The sequence below is a fragment of the Anastrepha obliqua genome, chromosome 2 (assembly GCF_027943255.1).
Source record: "Anastrepha obliqua isolate idAnaObli1 chromosome 2, idAnaObli1_1.0, whole genome shotgun sequence".
In the NCBI taxonomy this organism is placed as follows: Eukaryota; Metazoa; Arthropoda; class Insecta; order Diptera; family Tephritidae; genus Anastrepha; species Anastrepha obliqua.
In genome coordinates, this window is record NC_072893.1 from 125737891 (window position 1) to 125756063 (window position 18173).

The 18173-nt window shown below is 38.8% G+C and overlaps 1 protein-coding gene across 4 annotated transcripts in view; it reads left to right on the top strand.

The window, feature by feature from the left end:
* Positions 1 to 18173, top strand: part of LOC129237850 (uncharacterized) — a 149829-nt gene that overhangs the window by 120046 nt on the left and 11610 nt on the right. For all 4 annotated transcript variants that reach the window (XR_008581778.1, XM_054872805.1, XM_054872806.1 and 1 more), the window contains one exon: positions 8843 to 9122. Coding sequence is in view for 3 of the 4 variants with exons in the window: in XM_054872805.1 (XP_054728780.1) it covers positions 8843 to 9122 (280 nt within the window). In the remaining variant the exon portion in view is untranslated. The remainder of the gene's footprint in view (positions 1 to 8842; positions 9123 to 18173) is intronic.

Sequence of the window (18173 nt, forward strand, 5' to 3'; positions counted from 1 at the left end):
TGGAGACTCCACAGCGTTTAAGCGTAAAATATCTGCTTTTAATATCAAATACTGATAAGATTACTTTGTTTGGCTACTTCTGAGTATACAAAAATTATGACTCTTCAAGTTAAGTTGATAGTAGTAGAACTTTATTATTCACCATTTTGGTATTTATTACAGTTGGTGTTTTTATAGGCATAATTTATCACCTTGAATTTATGTAACCACACCTGATTTGAAACTTTTCATACGTATATGATTTGCGAGTGGAGAATTCTCGTTGAGTATTCTTGTAAAACGATTCGTTAGCGTATTGTACTTTAGATAAGTAAGTTGTAATAGTAAAGTAGTACTTTAGGTAAGTACTCCAGTTTGGTGATGGATAAACTATCCACGCTCCGAAGCAGGTGTTTGTCTGTTTTGGTCCGCGAGTGGTATTTTATTGCCCACTCAGCCTGCATAAAGTCGAGCCTTCCACGACCGGCCGCCTGGGGACGCGTCCGATGGGAGACAGGCATAACTGCACACGCCCTATGCCTCAACTAGGCGTTAGAGAATCTTATATATTATATGTATTAGAAACTTTGTAGATTGAATATCGAAGTAGCCTCTAGCCGCACTACGTGAGGAGAGATATACAGCTCAAGCTACCTCACAGAAATAAGTATATGTACAAGGATATTTTCTAATGAAAAACTATAAAGAAGCAAGACAAAGGTTCAACCAATAATTTTAACATTTATTATTGAAAAATAGGAAAAACAAAAATTAAACTTTACTAAACTTAGTAAATTAAAAAAGAAATTAAAATAACTCCATATGAAATAAGTATATGTGCATTGGCCTTTCTTTACACTTTTTTTCAAGGTTTCTATAACTTTCGATTTTCCAATAATTAGTATGTTTTCCATTTTGAGAAAGGGCATCATTTATACGTTTAGGTATAGAGTCTGCAGAGTTTTGAAAAGTGGAATCACCTATCTTATCCCCTCTTCCACTAAAGCACCTTTCAGGTCTTTGATTGTCTCAAACTGCCAACCATTTTTATAAATATGGGCCGACAACATTCCTCAGAGGTCAATTGGGTTTAAATCGGGACTTAGTGCTTATTAAAAAGAGCTTATTCTACAAATTAGTGTGCACTTCTGCACTTTCGGATGCTAGTAACCAACCATACGGCTATGATCGCTGCAAGAGAATTTAATCCAATTGAATTAAATGATTTTTATTCACGGTGCAGGCTGAACAAAGCCAGAGTTTGTGGGGTTTTTTTGTATAGAAGTTTTAACCATTGAAGAGCCACGAAATAATAGAGGTCTTCTTGTTCCGATAAGCGCACACTTCGAGGTCACTTTCATCTGGAATAGAAATTTCCTTTATATTTTCTGTTGCCATAGACGCCTTTTTAAAACCGTAATACCTTTTTTGCACTTATTTTGGACCGTTTCCATTGCGGCTGCTTTTTGGGTAAATTTTGGTGGAATCCAGGAACCAACATATGCTATGCGCTGCATCCCAAGCATTCTTCCTTTTTCTAATCATTCTCAGGTTATATCCTTTTTTTCAATTACCTGTATATCGTAATTGATTAGTGCTCCCATACTGGTTTTTCCCCATACACTGCAATGTCATTCAATCCAAAAACATAGTACTTGATTGACTATGTAAGTTAGAAATATAAACCTTGCTCTAAATTTTGGTTTCAGTTTAACTGAACTTGGGTTTATCGCGAGACTATGACTATGCCCCAAAGTGTCAGCCTACATTAACCTGCAATTTTCATCAGTCATTCCTAAATAGGCTGTGTTTCTACTTCAGAGTCATTCTGCTAGTTAATCTGCGTAGCCGCACTACTATCAGCACTCTAGACTAGGCGTAAACTATATGCAGAATTGGGAGAAATAAAAAAATTCTAAGCGTTTTTCGCTTTATTTCGATGATGCCATTAGCATAATTAGGATGGTTTGATAGAGATCAAACCCTCTTTCTAGCTAATCTTCAGTTTTTAGTCACTAAGCGCTTTAAGCGCTGTTTAGACAGAGTATCTTTTATTTAAGTTGTAATCCTTAATTTCATCCCACCAATGGAGAGCCAAATATTTGTATGCCACCTCTGTACAGTAGGTTGATTTTTGGCATAAGAAAGCACAGAATTGCTCTTTTCTGCCGAAAGTTAACTGCTGCTAGATTAACACTTTTAGATGCGTAGTGTCGGTAGTAAGGATTGCGATCACGACTTAATGGCCGTGTGTCACATCGCTATGCCAGTCTGTTAATATTTTAGATCTACACACATTTGCTCAATTTTAATTCCATACCTCCTTAGGTACGCTGCGCAAGGTAGCCACTTGAATTTTTGAGATTTTTTGACCAAGTTTTCTCAATTTGAAACAAAATTCCCATATTTTAAATATTTTTAGTGTTAATTTTCAAACGAGTGATATAACTAAATTGTACTTTCAGTACGTTTCTATTAATTTGCATACCTCATTCACTTTTGCTTTTAGTTTCACTTTACTCAATTTTTTGTTGGTACGCCACATTCGTTATCTATGTATGTATATACTATTCTGCTAGTAATTGACAGGTAAACGACAAACGAATTTAGCAAAATTTCTAACGTGCCAATTTTGTAGGCAAATTAGCAAAACATGCTGACGCATGTAGAAAAAAGTAAACCCTTAGTAGTGCTAGTTTCATATACACGTATGTATGTATATGTAAGAGTGTATATTTTTATGTGTTGTATTGTTATATCTCAGTATGAATGGGTGACACCAAGCATTTTTTAGCATTTGTGCCTCAAATACTAATGACATGCGCAAAATGTTTATTTCGTATTTGTTTATTTCGGTTACTCAGATTTCACAATTACCTCAGAAATGGCCGACCGGCATGAAAATTAATTGAAATTCAAGCGCAATCTTTTTCACGGGTTCCTTTTAGTTTTATGTATTGTAAATATTTTACAAAATAACCGCTGGTGTAAACAGAAATGCATTGCGACACCAATTTACGGTATAAACATACATACGTATGTATGTCTGCATGTGGGGTGCATATGGCATATTTTTTTCTCCACTGCGCCTGTGAAAAAGCTCTTTCGTTCGGCCGTTGGCGTAGGCGTTAAAGTGTCATTTCCGGTTGCGCGTTTGCGCTATTTCAACCAGACGAGATTAAAGCACGCCATCAGCATCCATTCTGTGTGACCCAAAATGAGGGCATGCAGAATGACTTGATAGTGGTATGGGAGGGGGCATGAGTTGAGATTTGAGTTGCACAAATGAGAAATAATTTTGTGTACTTTTTTATTCACACTTTTTATGAAATAATAATAAAAAGACCAGCAAATTTTTAAGTTTAAAATAAATTAATTTCTGCTATATTTGGTGGTCTGCTTTATTTAAGTGTAAAACTATACAAGACAATACAATTAATAGATAAGTAGATCATTTTTTCTTAGTTTTGAGAGAAGCCCATTTTGAGATGGGATTTGTTTTTCCTTTATATGTGGTGGCGCAAAATTAATCATCTTTTCGGAACATTTCTAATTTGTGCAAATGGCGTCATACGCCAATCATATTTGCACATCTGCAGTATATAAACAGACAAGCAATGTAGCGCGTAAAGGTCAAAGTAAAAATTTATATCACTCAAAATAATATTTTTTATTCAGTAAAAGTTATTTAAAAACAAAATTGCAAATTAATTTTGTGCCACTAAGGCAATTGGCCGGCCGGTTCTAAACTATGACACGCTTTCCGCAAGGTACTCACAGCTGCTGCGCATAAGGGATTTCAATTTGGAGATCCGGCAACTGGTAAATCAACAAAAGCGGACTAAATGGGTTGAGCACCTGAAGACCTGTAACCTCACCTCTGGGGTGAGTAAGCTCTGGTCCACCGTTAGGTCCCTGTCGAACCCGACGAAGCACAACGACAAGGTAGCTATCACCTTCAACGGTTACACTTCGTCGGACCCGAAGAGATGCGCGAGCTATTTTAGCCGGCTTTTATACTGCATCCTCCGGCCGACAGAACCAAACGTCGTGCTACCAGAAGGCTGCACAAACTGACGAATGACAGTGCGCCACGTGCTTTCTCCTGTGATGAGGTTCAGGGGGCCATCCACAAATCAAAAACACCAAAAGCCATTGGCTCTGACGGACTAAACGCGCTGATGCTGAAGCATCTGGGACCTTCGGGAGTAGGATTTCTCACAAGGGTCTTCAATCTGTCCTTGGCCACTTTCATCATCCCTGACAAGTGGAAAGCAGGGAGAGTGGTCCCACTACTGAAACCCGGGAAACCCGCCAACCAAGAGGAATCTTATCGGCCGTTAACTCTCATTTCCCCAGTAGTGAAGACACTTGAAGCCCTCCTACTCCCACTCTTCACGAAACACCTGACCCCAGCCCCACATCAGCACGGCTTCTGACGAGTGCATAGCACCACCACTGCACTCACCGCCATAAACGCCCAGATAAACCGCGGGCTTAACCAAAACCGCCCCTGCGAGAGGACTGTCCTAGTAGCGTTGGACCTGAAGAAGGCTTTCGACACAGTCAGCCATTCCACGCTACTAGATGATATTTATCAGTCGACACTCCCGCCAGGGCTGAAGAGGTGATCCGCAAACTACCTGAGCGGTCTGCACTCGTCAGTGATTTTTCGAGATCAAACATCAAAGCAGAGGAAGATTAAGTAAGGTGTACCGCAGGGTGGTGTCCTTTCACTCTTGCTGTTCAACTTCTATATCTCGAAGCTCCCCCAACCACCAGCGGGAGTTTCCCTGATCTCATACGCTGACGACTGTACGATAATGGCGCCGGCAATGACATCGATGGTCTGTGTTCCAAAGTGCACAACTACCTTACCGACCTTTCTCGCTTTTTCACTGCGAGGAATCTCCAACTTTCCCCCACCAAGTCCACGGCGACCCTCTTTACCACCTGGACAAAGGAGGTCAAGCTGTCCCTTAAGGTAAAAGTCGACGACACACCAATTCCGACGGTAAACAACCCCAAAATTTTGGGTGTAACCTTTGACAGCTTGCTCTCCTTCTCTGCGCACACAACCGCAATTGCCACTAAAGTTCAAAATCTCAACAAAGTCCTCAAATCGCTTGCCGACAGCACTTGGGGCAAAGACAAAGAACTGTTGCTTTCGATATTTAAGGCAATTGGTTGGCCGGTTCTGAACTATGCTGCGCCTGTCTGGTCGCCTTGAATTAGTGACACGCAGTGGATAAAGCTCCAGACATGCCAAAATACTGCCATTCGAACAGCGATGGGTTGCCTCCTGATGTTCCCAGTACAACACCTTCACCACGAGGCCCATATGCTATCTGTGAAGGAGCATAACAAACTGCTCAGCTAGCAGTTCCTGTTAGAGCGCTACTGTAGATTTCACCCTTGCAGACACCTGCTTGAGCCAGAGCCGCCTCCCAGGCACATCAGGAGACACCTACTAAACTACGCCGACGAGATCCAGGACAAAACTAACAGACATCTACTGGACCAGACAGTGTTTAGACAGACAGTAAACGAAATTTACCAGGAGACTATTACCACCTTTATAAGTTCCCGTCCACAGAATGCCGTAATCAGAGTCCAACCACCACCTCAAGCAGAGGAAGAGCTTCAGCTTCCCCGTGAGACCCGCGTAACACTGGCACAATTACAATCTGGATATTGTAGCAGGTTAAACTCTTACTTATGCAGAATTGACCCCGACATACCAAACATATGTCTGGCATGTGAAGGCACCCCGCATGACACTAACCACCTTTTCACATGCCCTTTAAAACCTACTCATCTAACACCCCTTTCCCTCTGGACCCAAACTGTCGAAACAGCATGTTTCCTGGGCCTACCTTTAGATGAGCCGAAAACGACCGGTGATATACCCTACAATGACGGGGCTTCTATTACTGCTACAACAACAACTTTTATTGTCAGACTTGCAATATTTAGTTACAGAAATCACGCACAATTATAACAAGTAGACAGACACTGCGATAAATAAAAAGTTGCCATCAATAGTCGTCCCTTTCGTCTTTAAAATTTGCCCCATAATTTTTCTATATATTACGTCGTGCGCGAAATGGGATCACACAGGTTTATATCTTCTGGCAACACTCGCTCAATTGCCGCAAATGGCACGAACTACCATATATATAAGTATTTACATATTTACATACATTTTTTGTATCTTATCAGACTTATCAGTATGCAGGCAACGCCAGTTTGGTACACTTTTGCCATGCAAAAAGTGCGAGCCACTGCCATTCATCGAAAATCGTCTTACATCATCCAAAGTTTACTTTAACGAAATTGAACCATCCATTAGTATTGTATTATTCAATTGTTTGTTGAAAAGTGGCCACTTAAAAAAACTATTCAAACATAAAAGTCAAATAAAAGTGTTGTCAGTTATTGGGTGCAAGTAGGTATTGTAATAAAATTGGAGCGTGGAACGAATTAATTTTCTACACTGTACCGGTCAGACTGCACAGTTGTAGTAGTGATGAAATGTAATTACATATTTATGCATGCATTTGTTGGAAAGGAAAAGAGGAAAATAATATTGAATAAACACTTTCGATGTTTACATTCAAATTGAATTTTGCAATTTTTCTCCCGATTGGAAACATACCGTGAAAGTGTATCGTTTGCGCACTTATTGAAGGTAGCAAATTATGACGTAGATATTTAAGTACTTAACGGAAATTAGTGCATACCTGTTGGGTCAATTATTGAGTGCATTCATTTTCCGTATTTAGAGTGCGGTAGGCCAATCACAAAAGTGCATAAAAAAATAATACTGAAATATGTATCTGAAAATGGACCAATAAAGAAATTAACGAATTGGGAGCAATCCGAACTTGTTAAGAAGTTTGCTCGTAGTTAGTTCAATATCGGAATCCCGCCAATCCTAGTTTCGATTTGTTGACTATCAGACTATTAAAATTTGACCTAACGAATTTGTTTTTAATTCCAAGTTGGGTTGTGAAATGTTGGAACTCCCATTTAACACACTATAGAAAATTGGAAAGTATCTTTCTCGAAATATATAATTTTTTTATGTAAAGGTTCCATACAAACCCAAAACAAAAAATGTACACCTTTTAAAGAAATTATGCAAAGCGTCTTTTCAAAGTCGTGCTAACCGGCGCCAGGTCGACATGCCAACTAAAGCCAAGTTCTTCTTCACCTGATCTTCCTCACACAAAGGAGGCCTTCCTCTTCCTCTGATACCACCAGCAGTTACCGTATCGAATACTTTCGGAGCCGGAGCGTTTGTATCCATTCTAATGACGTGATTCCACCAACCAAATCTATGTCGATTTGTGGAACAACATTAAGACGCACGCCACCAAGAGGAGGGGAGCTCGGTCAAACACCCAAAAAGAGTGTACGCGCAAATTATATATATCTGTCTATATCGGTGTAAAGCTCATACAACTCATTGTTCCATCGCCTACGACACTCGACGTCGCCAACGTCGAAAGTTCAAAAAATCTTCCACAGAATCTTTCTCTGAAACACTCTAAGGGACGCCTCGTCGGATGTTGTCATTGCCCAAGCTTCTGCGCCATACGTTAGAACGGGCATGATGAGAGCCTTGTAGAATGCTAGTTTTGTTTGTCGAGAGAGCACTTTACTGCTCAATTGCCTGCTTAGTCCAAATTAGCACTTGTTGGTAAGAGAGATCCTACGAACTTCCACGAACAGCGAGTCACCCGGTCCGAAACCTCGTTTGGTATGAAACGGCTGGGAGAGGTTCTTCCCAATTCTGACGCGCTGCGCTGCTGGTATTGAGTAATGTCAATTTGCATAGCCGAATTAGTTTTGCGGGGATACCAAATTCAGACATCCCGGCATATAGGCAACTCCTTTTCGCACTGTCGAATGCAACTTTAAAATAGACAAAAAGACGGTGTGGGTCGATTCACACCTTTCATAGGTATTTTCCAAGATTTGTCGTATTGTGAATATCTAGTCGATTGTAGATTTTCCAGGTCTAAAACAACACAGATGAAGTCCAATCAGTTTGTTGATGATGGGCCTCAGCATTTCACACAATACACTCGCTAGGACCTTATATGCGATATTTAGAAGACTAATCCCACGGTAATTGGCACAGTTTGCAGAATCACCCTTCTTATGAATTGGGCAGAGCACACTTAAGTGAAAAAATGAGAAAAGAACCTCATTTAAATGTCCATCGTGAACTCGTCTACAGGTAAAATCCGCCAAATAGTGGATTCATGAATGCTTAATCGCTGAGAACGTCGAGATATCGATGTTGAAGGTTGTTTATCAACAGTTTGCGCTACATTTTGCGCAATATTCTCAACAGAACGTCCAGCTTTTTGTCTGTCAATTCTTTTTCCATCCCTGACAGAACCAGTTTCTTGAAATTTTTTCACCAACTTTTGAATTGTCTACTCATTCGGAGGACTATTTCCACCAAAAAATCAGGAACTTTGCGATATGTTGCTTTCAAAGATCGACCACTTTTATAATAAGTTTCGATCATTTTAGCCCGCTGTTCTAACGCGTAAAATTCCACATTTTTCTACTTGACAAATGTCTTAACATGGCATACAAAAAACCTACCGTCTGGTCATTATTCACTACTGACATCTCATCTAGGAATCACTTTTGAAAGACCCTACATTCCCACTCTACATGAATTTTTAAGATTCTAATTTCATTCGCCAAGCAGTTATCTACATATTTGTATAATTTATTTATTTTATCTATTATTTATCTATTTCTATTTAATTAAAAAATTACTATTAAAAACACTATTATTTCATTAAAAAATTGCATAAAATCACTCTCGCTCTCACAGTTTCACGTACAATTCAACGATACGCTCACCTCCACCTTTGAATATCCCTCCGAGGCATCGATAGTTATTGACGACTCCTACAGCGATGATGCACTTATAAGCGCCTACGAGAATTTATCATTGAATGATTCAACCGATTCCTCACCGGCGCGACACCATCATGTAGCCGTTGATGAGATTATACAACTGCCAACACCGGCGAATACCTCGTCTCCCGCCAATAATGCCAGCAGCGCAACAAATACGCCAACGAAAAATATACTGGGGAATTTGCCATTAGGTAAGTGATTTGAAGTTCGATGTTTAATGCTTTCCACATTGCCATTAACCATAACACAACTAATTTTAATACAAACAAGCAACAGAAAAAAAATTAAAAAAACGAAAAGTTGTTCATCACATTTGTTGGCTTTTCATGTGCAACATTTATTTGTGTTTGTTGTTTTTACGCATTTTTTTTTTTTTAATTTTAGAAAATCTTCGGTACTATGTAACTGTTTGTTTGGAAAAAAATTTAAATATTTCTTTAGTTTGTATTGTCTTTGTTCGACTAAATTTCATCTATACGTACATTTGTTATTAATTTTTTTTATATTCTACAATATTTGTTAAGCTCTTTTCTGAATGTTTGTAGTAATTTTCCACATTTAATCTAGCGTTCTTTCCACGGTCTTAGTTTTATTGCCGCTGTTTGCATAGATTGAATTTTCTATGTTGTTTAACACTTGTTTTTCCTTTATGTGTCTTTTTATAGTTAATATTTTTTTTTCTAAAACACTACCACCCTCTTTCTTGTTTGTTTTCTTCTAATTAAAAATTACTTTACTGCATTCTTCTACTCGTAGTAACAATACGTACTCACATAACAAAATTTTCCAATTTTTGGCAGCATTACATGAAAAGAAATTATGAAATTAAACCAGACACTGCAAATAATTGGCGAACATGACGTTAAACACAGTTTGATACAGCAAAACAACAACATCAAATAAAACTTAAATCTACTAAAATTAAACTAAAAATCCCTGAAAATGCCTTAAAAGCACCTTAATTAAAATAAAAGTAATTGTCGCTGTGTTCCTACTTTGGCTAATAGTTCAAGCACCAAAAAAACGTAAAAGAAAAACCTTCGTTCCCATAAAACTGTTCACCAAACTGTTATAACAGCCTGATCTTCTATCACTCTCTCTCTCTCTTCAGTTTCAGCCGCTTCTGTTACAGATCATAATACGCCAAATACTGCTGAGTTACCGCCTTGTCTGCTCGAATGTTTTGATGAGCTCAAACAGTGTAGATTTAGCAAGAAAAAGCAGATTTTGAAAATGCTAACAACACCATTTCGTAAATTTTTTCAAATTTTAAGGTTGGTGGTATTACCAAGTGCGTTCGTACCCTTTATATGTTTGTTCTTCCCAAACCGTTTTAACAATTTTCGCTTACAAACATATGTGATAAAAATATATATTTTTTTACAATTTTGGCTTTTCGAAATCGTTCATTGTTTTGCTAGTTCAAAATATCATTCATTTAATTTCATCAAAAAAACAAAACAACCAAAAAAAAACTTCAAAGTATTTCGGGTAAAAAGTGTAAGTACCAAAAATTCATGTTTTCAAAAGTTGTGATTTCGTCACAGACCTTCCAGTTTTCAGTGGTAAGCCGCGCTCTGTTTAGTTTCAAAGTGACCGACATACAAATCCCGAAATTAGATGCTCAAACACAGTGGCCACCATAGTCTTAACTTTTTGTTGTCTCATTTGAAATAAATATCGATAAAATACCACTTTTCACTTCACAGTTTAGCCTATGGCGTCTGGGATCTCGAATCAATGATACTGCTCAACTCGACCAGAAACGAGGCTTACTTATTAATTCTGAAATTCAGCATCCCCATTGGCGACACATTGCAGTGCGCCATTGATTCTCAAAGCAATCTTAACGGTCTCTGGTCTTTTTCGCTATTCATAATGAAATCCCAACATATTCCCGATAGCCAGTCTGAATAATAAATGCCCTTTCATACTAGCCGCTGGATAACTTTGTACAAATCCACTGTACTGTACCGGCCTGCTCTGACCTAGAGATCACCAATGGAGAGAATATTTGGCTGGCCGTTTTTTGGTGTGCATCTTCACTTTCTCCTACAAATGGAAGGGCATACAGTTTTAGGCCGACTCCGATTGGCAGATATTTTTTATGAGAAATACACTCAGAGGTTTGCCATGCCTGCGGAGGGGCGACCGCTATTAGAAAAAAACGTTCTCATTTTGGTGTTTCACGCACGGAGGTTCGAACCTACCATTCGGCCTCGGCGACCGCAGTGACCCCATAGTTGAAATAATTAATAATTTCCGTTCGCAGCATAAAAACTGTGTTAAACAATTATCCTCTTGGCCAAACTCCAATGAGACCAGATATTCGAGAAAGCCTACCTAATCTTATTTAAACCTTTTCAGCTTTAAAGAGCATTTCTTCAAGCCTCTCGAAATCTGCTTAAATAAAAGAAATGTGTATTATGTTATTTGACAGCAGCTTTTCGGCCAGCCAGTTTCGGAAAGTAATAAACAAAATTTGTCTCTATCCTTCAATACTTTGAATTCTTGTTACATATCCCAGTGCATTATTTGGACTGTCTGTAATGAGGTAGGTTAGGTGTTAGTATACTCAAACATCCACTCGAGCATTCATCAATTTTCCAAACCCACAAATACATATTGGCAACTCTCTTTCTTATAAAGAACCTGAACACCACTTCGTACAAAGCGCACCAGTTCCGTACTTTTTTTCGAAATTCATATACTTTTCTTTTCGAAATCCCACAATGCATTTCTCTCTTTAAAAAATTACATATCAGTTCGTTTTCATACGCCAAAGAAACAAAAAAATCGCTCAATACCTCAGCCAGTTCTCTTATATTTGCAATCAAATAAATTAGAACCAACAAAAAATGCACAAAATTTTTGCAGATTACCCAATTTTAGACAAGGGTATAATGTCACAACAGCAACAACAGCTACAACGGCCACCACATCAACAACCGTTGGATCAGCAACCGAAAAGCGAAGAAGAACGAAATGTAGAGAGCGCTGCAGCGCCGCCTTTGTCAGAGTCAAAGCATGCCATGTTGGCACCCAAATCCGCAGAGAAGACTCCTTTATTGCCACCACAGCTCGAAACAGCATGCAACGCTTTACAACAACAACCAACGCCATTGTCGCTGCACGCCGAAAATTCCGGCAAGCGCGCCGCGGCAATGCCAATGCGCGCGCCAACGCCGCACTTGCCGCCACAGCCGCCGGTGTTGCCACAACGGCCCACCAATTTGCCGTTGCCAATGTCGTTGTTGCCCGAAAAATCGAATCCGAAGCACGTAAAACAACAACAACGAGTATCGCAACAAAAACCACAATTGTCAGTAAAGCGTATGGACAAAATGATACGTCAGCCGACGCGTTCAACGCCGCTAGCGTCGTCAAAGGCATCGCCTGCGAATGCGTTGCCGCAATTTAAGTATGAGGCGGAAATGAAGCAGCAAAAAGACGTAAACAAATTGACGGAAGCAATGAAGGAGGAAGAGCAGTCAACGGTAAAAGCTGAACGAGAAAAACACAAAAAATACTCAAGCGGAAATTTGCAACGCCAGCAAACAGTGGATATGGAGGCGCTGGAGCAAGAGGTCAAAGAGGATGGAAAAGAGAAGACGGAAGAGTCAGCAGATAGCATGCAGCAAATATCAAATGAATTGACAACACACACGCCCGAATCGCTTGCAGCATTTGACATGCGTTGCGCCACGCAGTCGAGCATTTTGCGCGATTTTCAGCTGGCAAGTGTAACGAGCAGCGAAAGCGCGAGCAAAAATAAAAATTACAATACTACACTGGCCAATAACACAGCTGCCTCAGGCGGCGCCACATGCCACATCACCAACAATGCAGTGCGTTCAAGCAAAACAACAACTACAACAACAACACCCAAACCAATAAACACTATAACAACTGTAAACAAAAAGCCAATAAGCAAATACACCATGTTCCACACACTATTTGAAGCGTCAACAGTAGAAGCAACAACAACATGTAATGCCAGTGCGGCACCTACCCAACGGCCACGCAAGACGCCTTCGGTGCTCAATAAGCCGCAATATGCGCGCTTTTTGCAAATCGATCTCGCTGCCGCCACGTCTCCTGCAGCTGACTTGGGCTCGCGTCAAGCTGTACTGCGTACGCGCAGCAATGAGTTTCAGTGTAACGGTCGCGGGGCCAATGTCTTACCGACGAGTGCCGCACAGCAGCGCGCCAGTCCAGCAACGTGCCAGCTCATGCAACCCTGTGCATCGCAGCAACAACGCAGCGCCTCATTTTCTTTTGGTAACAATGGTGGCCTCAATACACGCGCTACCGAAAAAGTGTGTCAGCCCAAACCGCCCGCTAGTGTAGACACTGAAAATAGAAACAGCACTGATTATGCTAAACCAAAGAACGACAAGAAAACAATTTTGAAAAGTGCCTCCCATAGCTTAAATGGTATTTCCACCGACGATGAGTGCTTTGAGGATGCGATAGATTTCTTCTATCCCATTCCCACGGCACTTGCGCACCTTAGCAACAACAATAATAGTTGCAATAGCAATGAACATATTATTAGTAACACTGCAAAAAGCCAAAGCAGCAGCACTACCACCACCCCTACTAACAGCAAAAGCAACCAAAATAATGGTGACAGTAGCGCTACCCCTACTGTTGTGTCACCTATACACTTGAGCACCGTTTGCACCAACAACACCACTTTAACAGCCACAACAATAACAACACTAATAAGCAATTGTTGCCCCACTACAACTACACTTAGCCAACCGAATACTAGCAACACTTCACGCAACAGCTCTACTAACTCTAGTGTCACTTCTTCGCCCACTTCATCTTCTTCTACCACTTTCTATTCTTATTCATCACTTTCCGCAGCGAATTGCACGCGCGCCAATGCAGATGTCAACACAAACTACAAAAGTCCAAGAAATGTTCACAACAGTGCTGTCAAGTGTTTGAGCCCGGCTCCGTATATGCCCAACAAGAGGCTGTGCAACAACAACAATACTAGCTTGAATGCACCCCCATCGAATGTCAACTGCAATTCTTCTGCAATCTCCAACTCAGCGACGGCGCTTGTTTCGCCATTTTCTCTGCCAGTCGCTTCTACCAATTTGCTGCGTTCACGCATACCCGGCAACACCCTGTACTATGTTTGAGTTCGTGTGCGTCTAACTGTATGTCCGCCTGCCGGCGTGCCTGTGCCAGTGTCAGTGTGTGTGCAATCGACTCTTTTCGTTTTGTAAATTATCTACTCGCCAAAAAAATGTGTAAAGTCTTTATTTTTCCTTTTCAGTTTTCTTGCTTTAATTGTTGCTATTCTATAACTGAACTAACTTTTCACGCTCATCGGTATGTATGGGTAGGCTTGTGGGTTATAAATAGGCTCATACATAAGCGCATAGCAGGTATCGGTTGTGGGAAATTGTTATAAAAGCGTAATTTTTTAATTTACATTTCATAAGAAAATACGAATGATTCACTCTAATCCTCTAAATCATATTTTATACCATCCATTAAAAGCTACTCATATAATATATTATAATAAAATAAAATACCAGTTTCCCACCACTGTATGGAGAGCTAAAAGCCTCACTTAATCGCCAAAATAATAATATAACAATGACCTACATACATATGGACATATAGGAGTATTTTCTTCCATATAAAAACCGGCGAGCTTGAGTTAAATGGAGAAAATTCACAAGACCGCCAGCGAAAAAAATTCTCAAAAATCAATGTGATTTTGGAGCTACTTGAGGCTTACTTTTTATATACCAAAATTCAACTATAAAACTATACCCGGATTTTATCTAAAGATTCTGAGTAAAAACTTTGAAATTTCGAAATTTTAAAACTTCCCAATTTTCATAATTTTTCTACAAAGTTTGAAACTTTGTGTTATATGGCTTTTGTTGTAGTATGAACTGTATTTTTATAAAAAAAAACATAATAATTAAAATTCGAAAATAAATAAATATTTGGCCAAAACTTGTCAATGTGTGGCGTACACTTTCTTTTGCCACTGAGAGTGATCTCTCTTGCTTTCAGGGGTTAGGTACTCATAGTCCCGAAAAAATGATGATTTTTCATTGCTAGTCAGTTGCTTTATTTTACAAAAATAAAACCATTGCATTAATACATCATGTTTCGACTTGACTTTAGCAAAATTTAAAAAAAAAATTAATAATTGTAAAAGTTATCGCTGTTTGTCCCATTTCTCCAACAGTCCCTTGCGTTGATCATCACAAGTCTTTGCATATTCGTCTGAAATCAATCGGACAAGGGAAATTAGTTTTGCTAATAGATAAACTTCTGCCTGATCGAAGCTTTTTTTTATATTTTTTAATTAACAATATGGCGGCCTCAGGAAATATTTTTCAGATTTTCGAAAAAAAAGCCGACCACTATTTGTTAAAAAAACGAAATTTTTGAAAGAAAAAATCCTTCGATCAGGCTAGAAATCTGCGAAGCGGTTTTTAAGTTACAGTGATCACCAGTTCAAAAAACATGGTTTTGAGAAAAACGCATTTAAAGTTTTGCGCCGTGCGCCGCGCGCTTTTTGTTAATTGTTGAATAACTCGAAAAATATTTGTGGGATTCACTTTACATTTTCACATAATATTTTTAAGATATTATATTTTAAGAAAATGTAAAAAAATCGAATTTTTTGAAAATTCTGACTACCCCTACCCATTCATACCCTCAACTCAAAATCATAATAACCGAATGTTTTTTTAAGAGCTAGAGAACTTAAAATTCTAATTCAAATAGAAATATTGCTGTAATGGTTTTTTTTTTTCTTTTTTCATTATAATACATATAGTTTGACATTGTCAGCTCTTTTACGCTCAAAATATTGACAAAATCACAGTATAAAATCTTCATGTTTCGTAATGCGGAATTTGTATGCTTTATGAACCTTAGCAAAAGTAAAGTTTCAAATGAAAAAGTTCATAATTTAGCAAATAATATTCATAACGGAAGACAGTTTAGTATTTTAGGAAATTTTTTTCGTCGTGGACAGTGAGTCTTTGAGCGAGCCGGGGCCCAATGGAGATTTTTGAAATCCAGAAAAAGTTGTATGAAGACTGCGTTTGAAAAATTGTCGGAACTACAATGAAATTTTGAAAATGTAACCCCTGTTTTCACTGTTCACTGTACATCTACATATAGATTGCTACGAGTACTATTTTTTTTTTTATAAAACCACTTTTTATAAAAAAAAATTGTTCTTTACTTTCTGGCAGCCCTTTCATCCAGAATCTCCTGGTTTTATCTGATATCTTTCCAGTTTCTGAGTACCATTTTTCGAAAATATTTAGTCTACTAGGCTACTTAGGTAGTTTATTTGCTTTTTTCTCTTTTGCCTAAAGCTCAGTATCTTTAAATTGGTATAAACTCTGGCCATTTTGGGCAATTTGCTTCTGAAGCCACTAAAAGCAAATAATTTGTTGACTACCACTCCAAGCACACTTTACCTTAATGGTAAGCGGCTAGGTGTGGCTAAGCTTTGCTGCATTACTGAAAGGATTTAGTACTTTTTGCAATCATTCTTTAATATATAAAGGGTTTTATAATAACATGTATTACAGGTGAATGGATTGCGCTTGTGACAACGTTTATTTTCAACAAGACGGCGCTACGTGCCACACAAGCAACGAAACCATTGATTTTTTACGGGAAAAGTTTCCGGACCGTGTTATTTCTCGAAAAGGTGATCACAATGGGCCACCGAGATCTTGTGATTTAACACCTTGTGACTTTTTTCTTTGGGGCCACGTGAAAGAGAAGGTATATCGCAACAGCCCAGGGTCGATTCAAGACCTCAAAGACGAAATTCGTGAGGCTATCGAGAACATAGGGCAGCCACTTTGCAATTCGGTTATGCAAAAGTTCATGAAAAGGATATTGTCCTGTACGCGTGGTCGTGGTGGTAATTTTCCTCATGTTATTTTCCACTATTAACGGCATGCCTTCCTCTTTATAATGAAATGAACATCCGATCATTTATATTACAAAATAGAATTTTTCTTTGAAAATCAAAATAACACCTCTTATTAAAAGACCCTTTATTTGTAAGCTTATTGTTCCAGGCTGAAGTCTTGCTCCTTTGGCTACTATAACTGCAAGCTGCTTGCCAACCCAGGCATTTATGAGTCTAATTTTGACTACTTTACGAGGACTTTTGACTACCTTTTTGACTGTGGGTACCCTCACATATTCTCACAAGTCTGCACTGTAAAACTCTTGGCCTAGAAGCTGCGAAAGGTCTCCTAAAACTGCAATTCTTCTGAAAAACTCTTCATAGTGGTTTTGGTACTTCCAACGTGAAAAACAAGAGTTCATGAAAAATCGTTTTTTGGTATTTCTGTGTATTACACAGAAGTCCTTAGAGGTTCATTAGCAATTTTTTAAAATGTTAGAGAAATAGCGATTTCAAATAGGAAGGAGATTAATGCTGTTTGCCAATTTGAACGCTACTGTTAACAAGAAGAGGAAATCTAATCCAAACTACGATGTACAGAATGCAGATGTGGAGGCAACATCAGACTGTTAATCGGCCCAAGGCATCAACTGATTTGCTGACGTGACCGGGGCTGTGACAGCGGCTTATTTACGAAAAAGCTGATATTGCGTTGGTGATATACGAAAATAGTCAACACAGCTAACACTTTTGTCACTTCGTTGCCCTCTATACAACGGTTGATTGGTGGAGTGTGCGAAGATGTGTGAAATGAGCGGGCAGAATTCTGCTGTTGAATCCCCGATGGCGTGACAGTCAAAATTACTCCCATAGTTTTGCTTCGGGTGGCCAAATCCTGTAATCTATCATACTTGGTGCAGCCCTCCACTAACGAACTTGATCAGCATGCCTGTGCGTAGCACCAACTTTCATAATGCTTCTTGTAGTAATAGCCTAGTGAATTATGTGATAGCGATAATATAAAATAGGAAAAGGACAAAAATTACTCACTTTCACTCACCCATTCGTTTTTATAAAGCCTTCAAGTAAGGAAATTGCGACTAGTAATTCGAAAAACTCACACCGATATCTGCTATAGTTTTTTAAAATGCTTTTGTACATTTGCTTAGGGGTTTAAACTTCATGGATTAACATATTTTTATGTAAATTTTTATTATGTTTCTATTTTATATATTTTACTTTATTTTATATATTTTAATTTATGTTATATTTTTTTATTTTTTATTATTTTAAATTTTTTTGTTGTTATTTTATA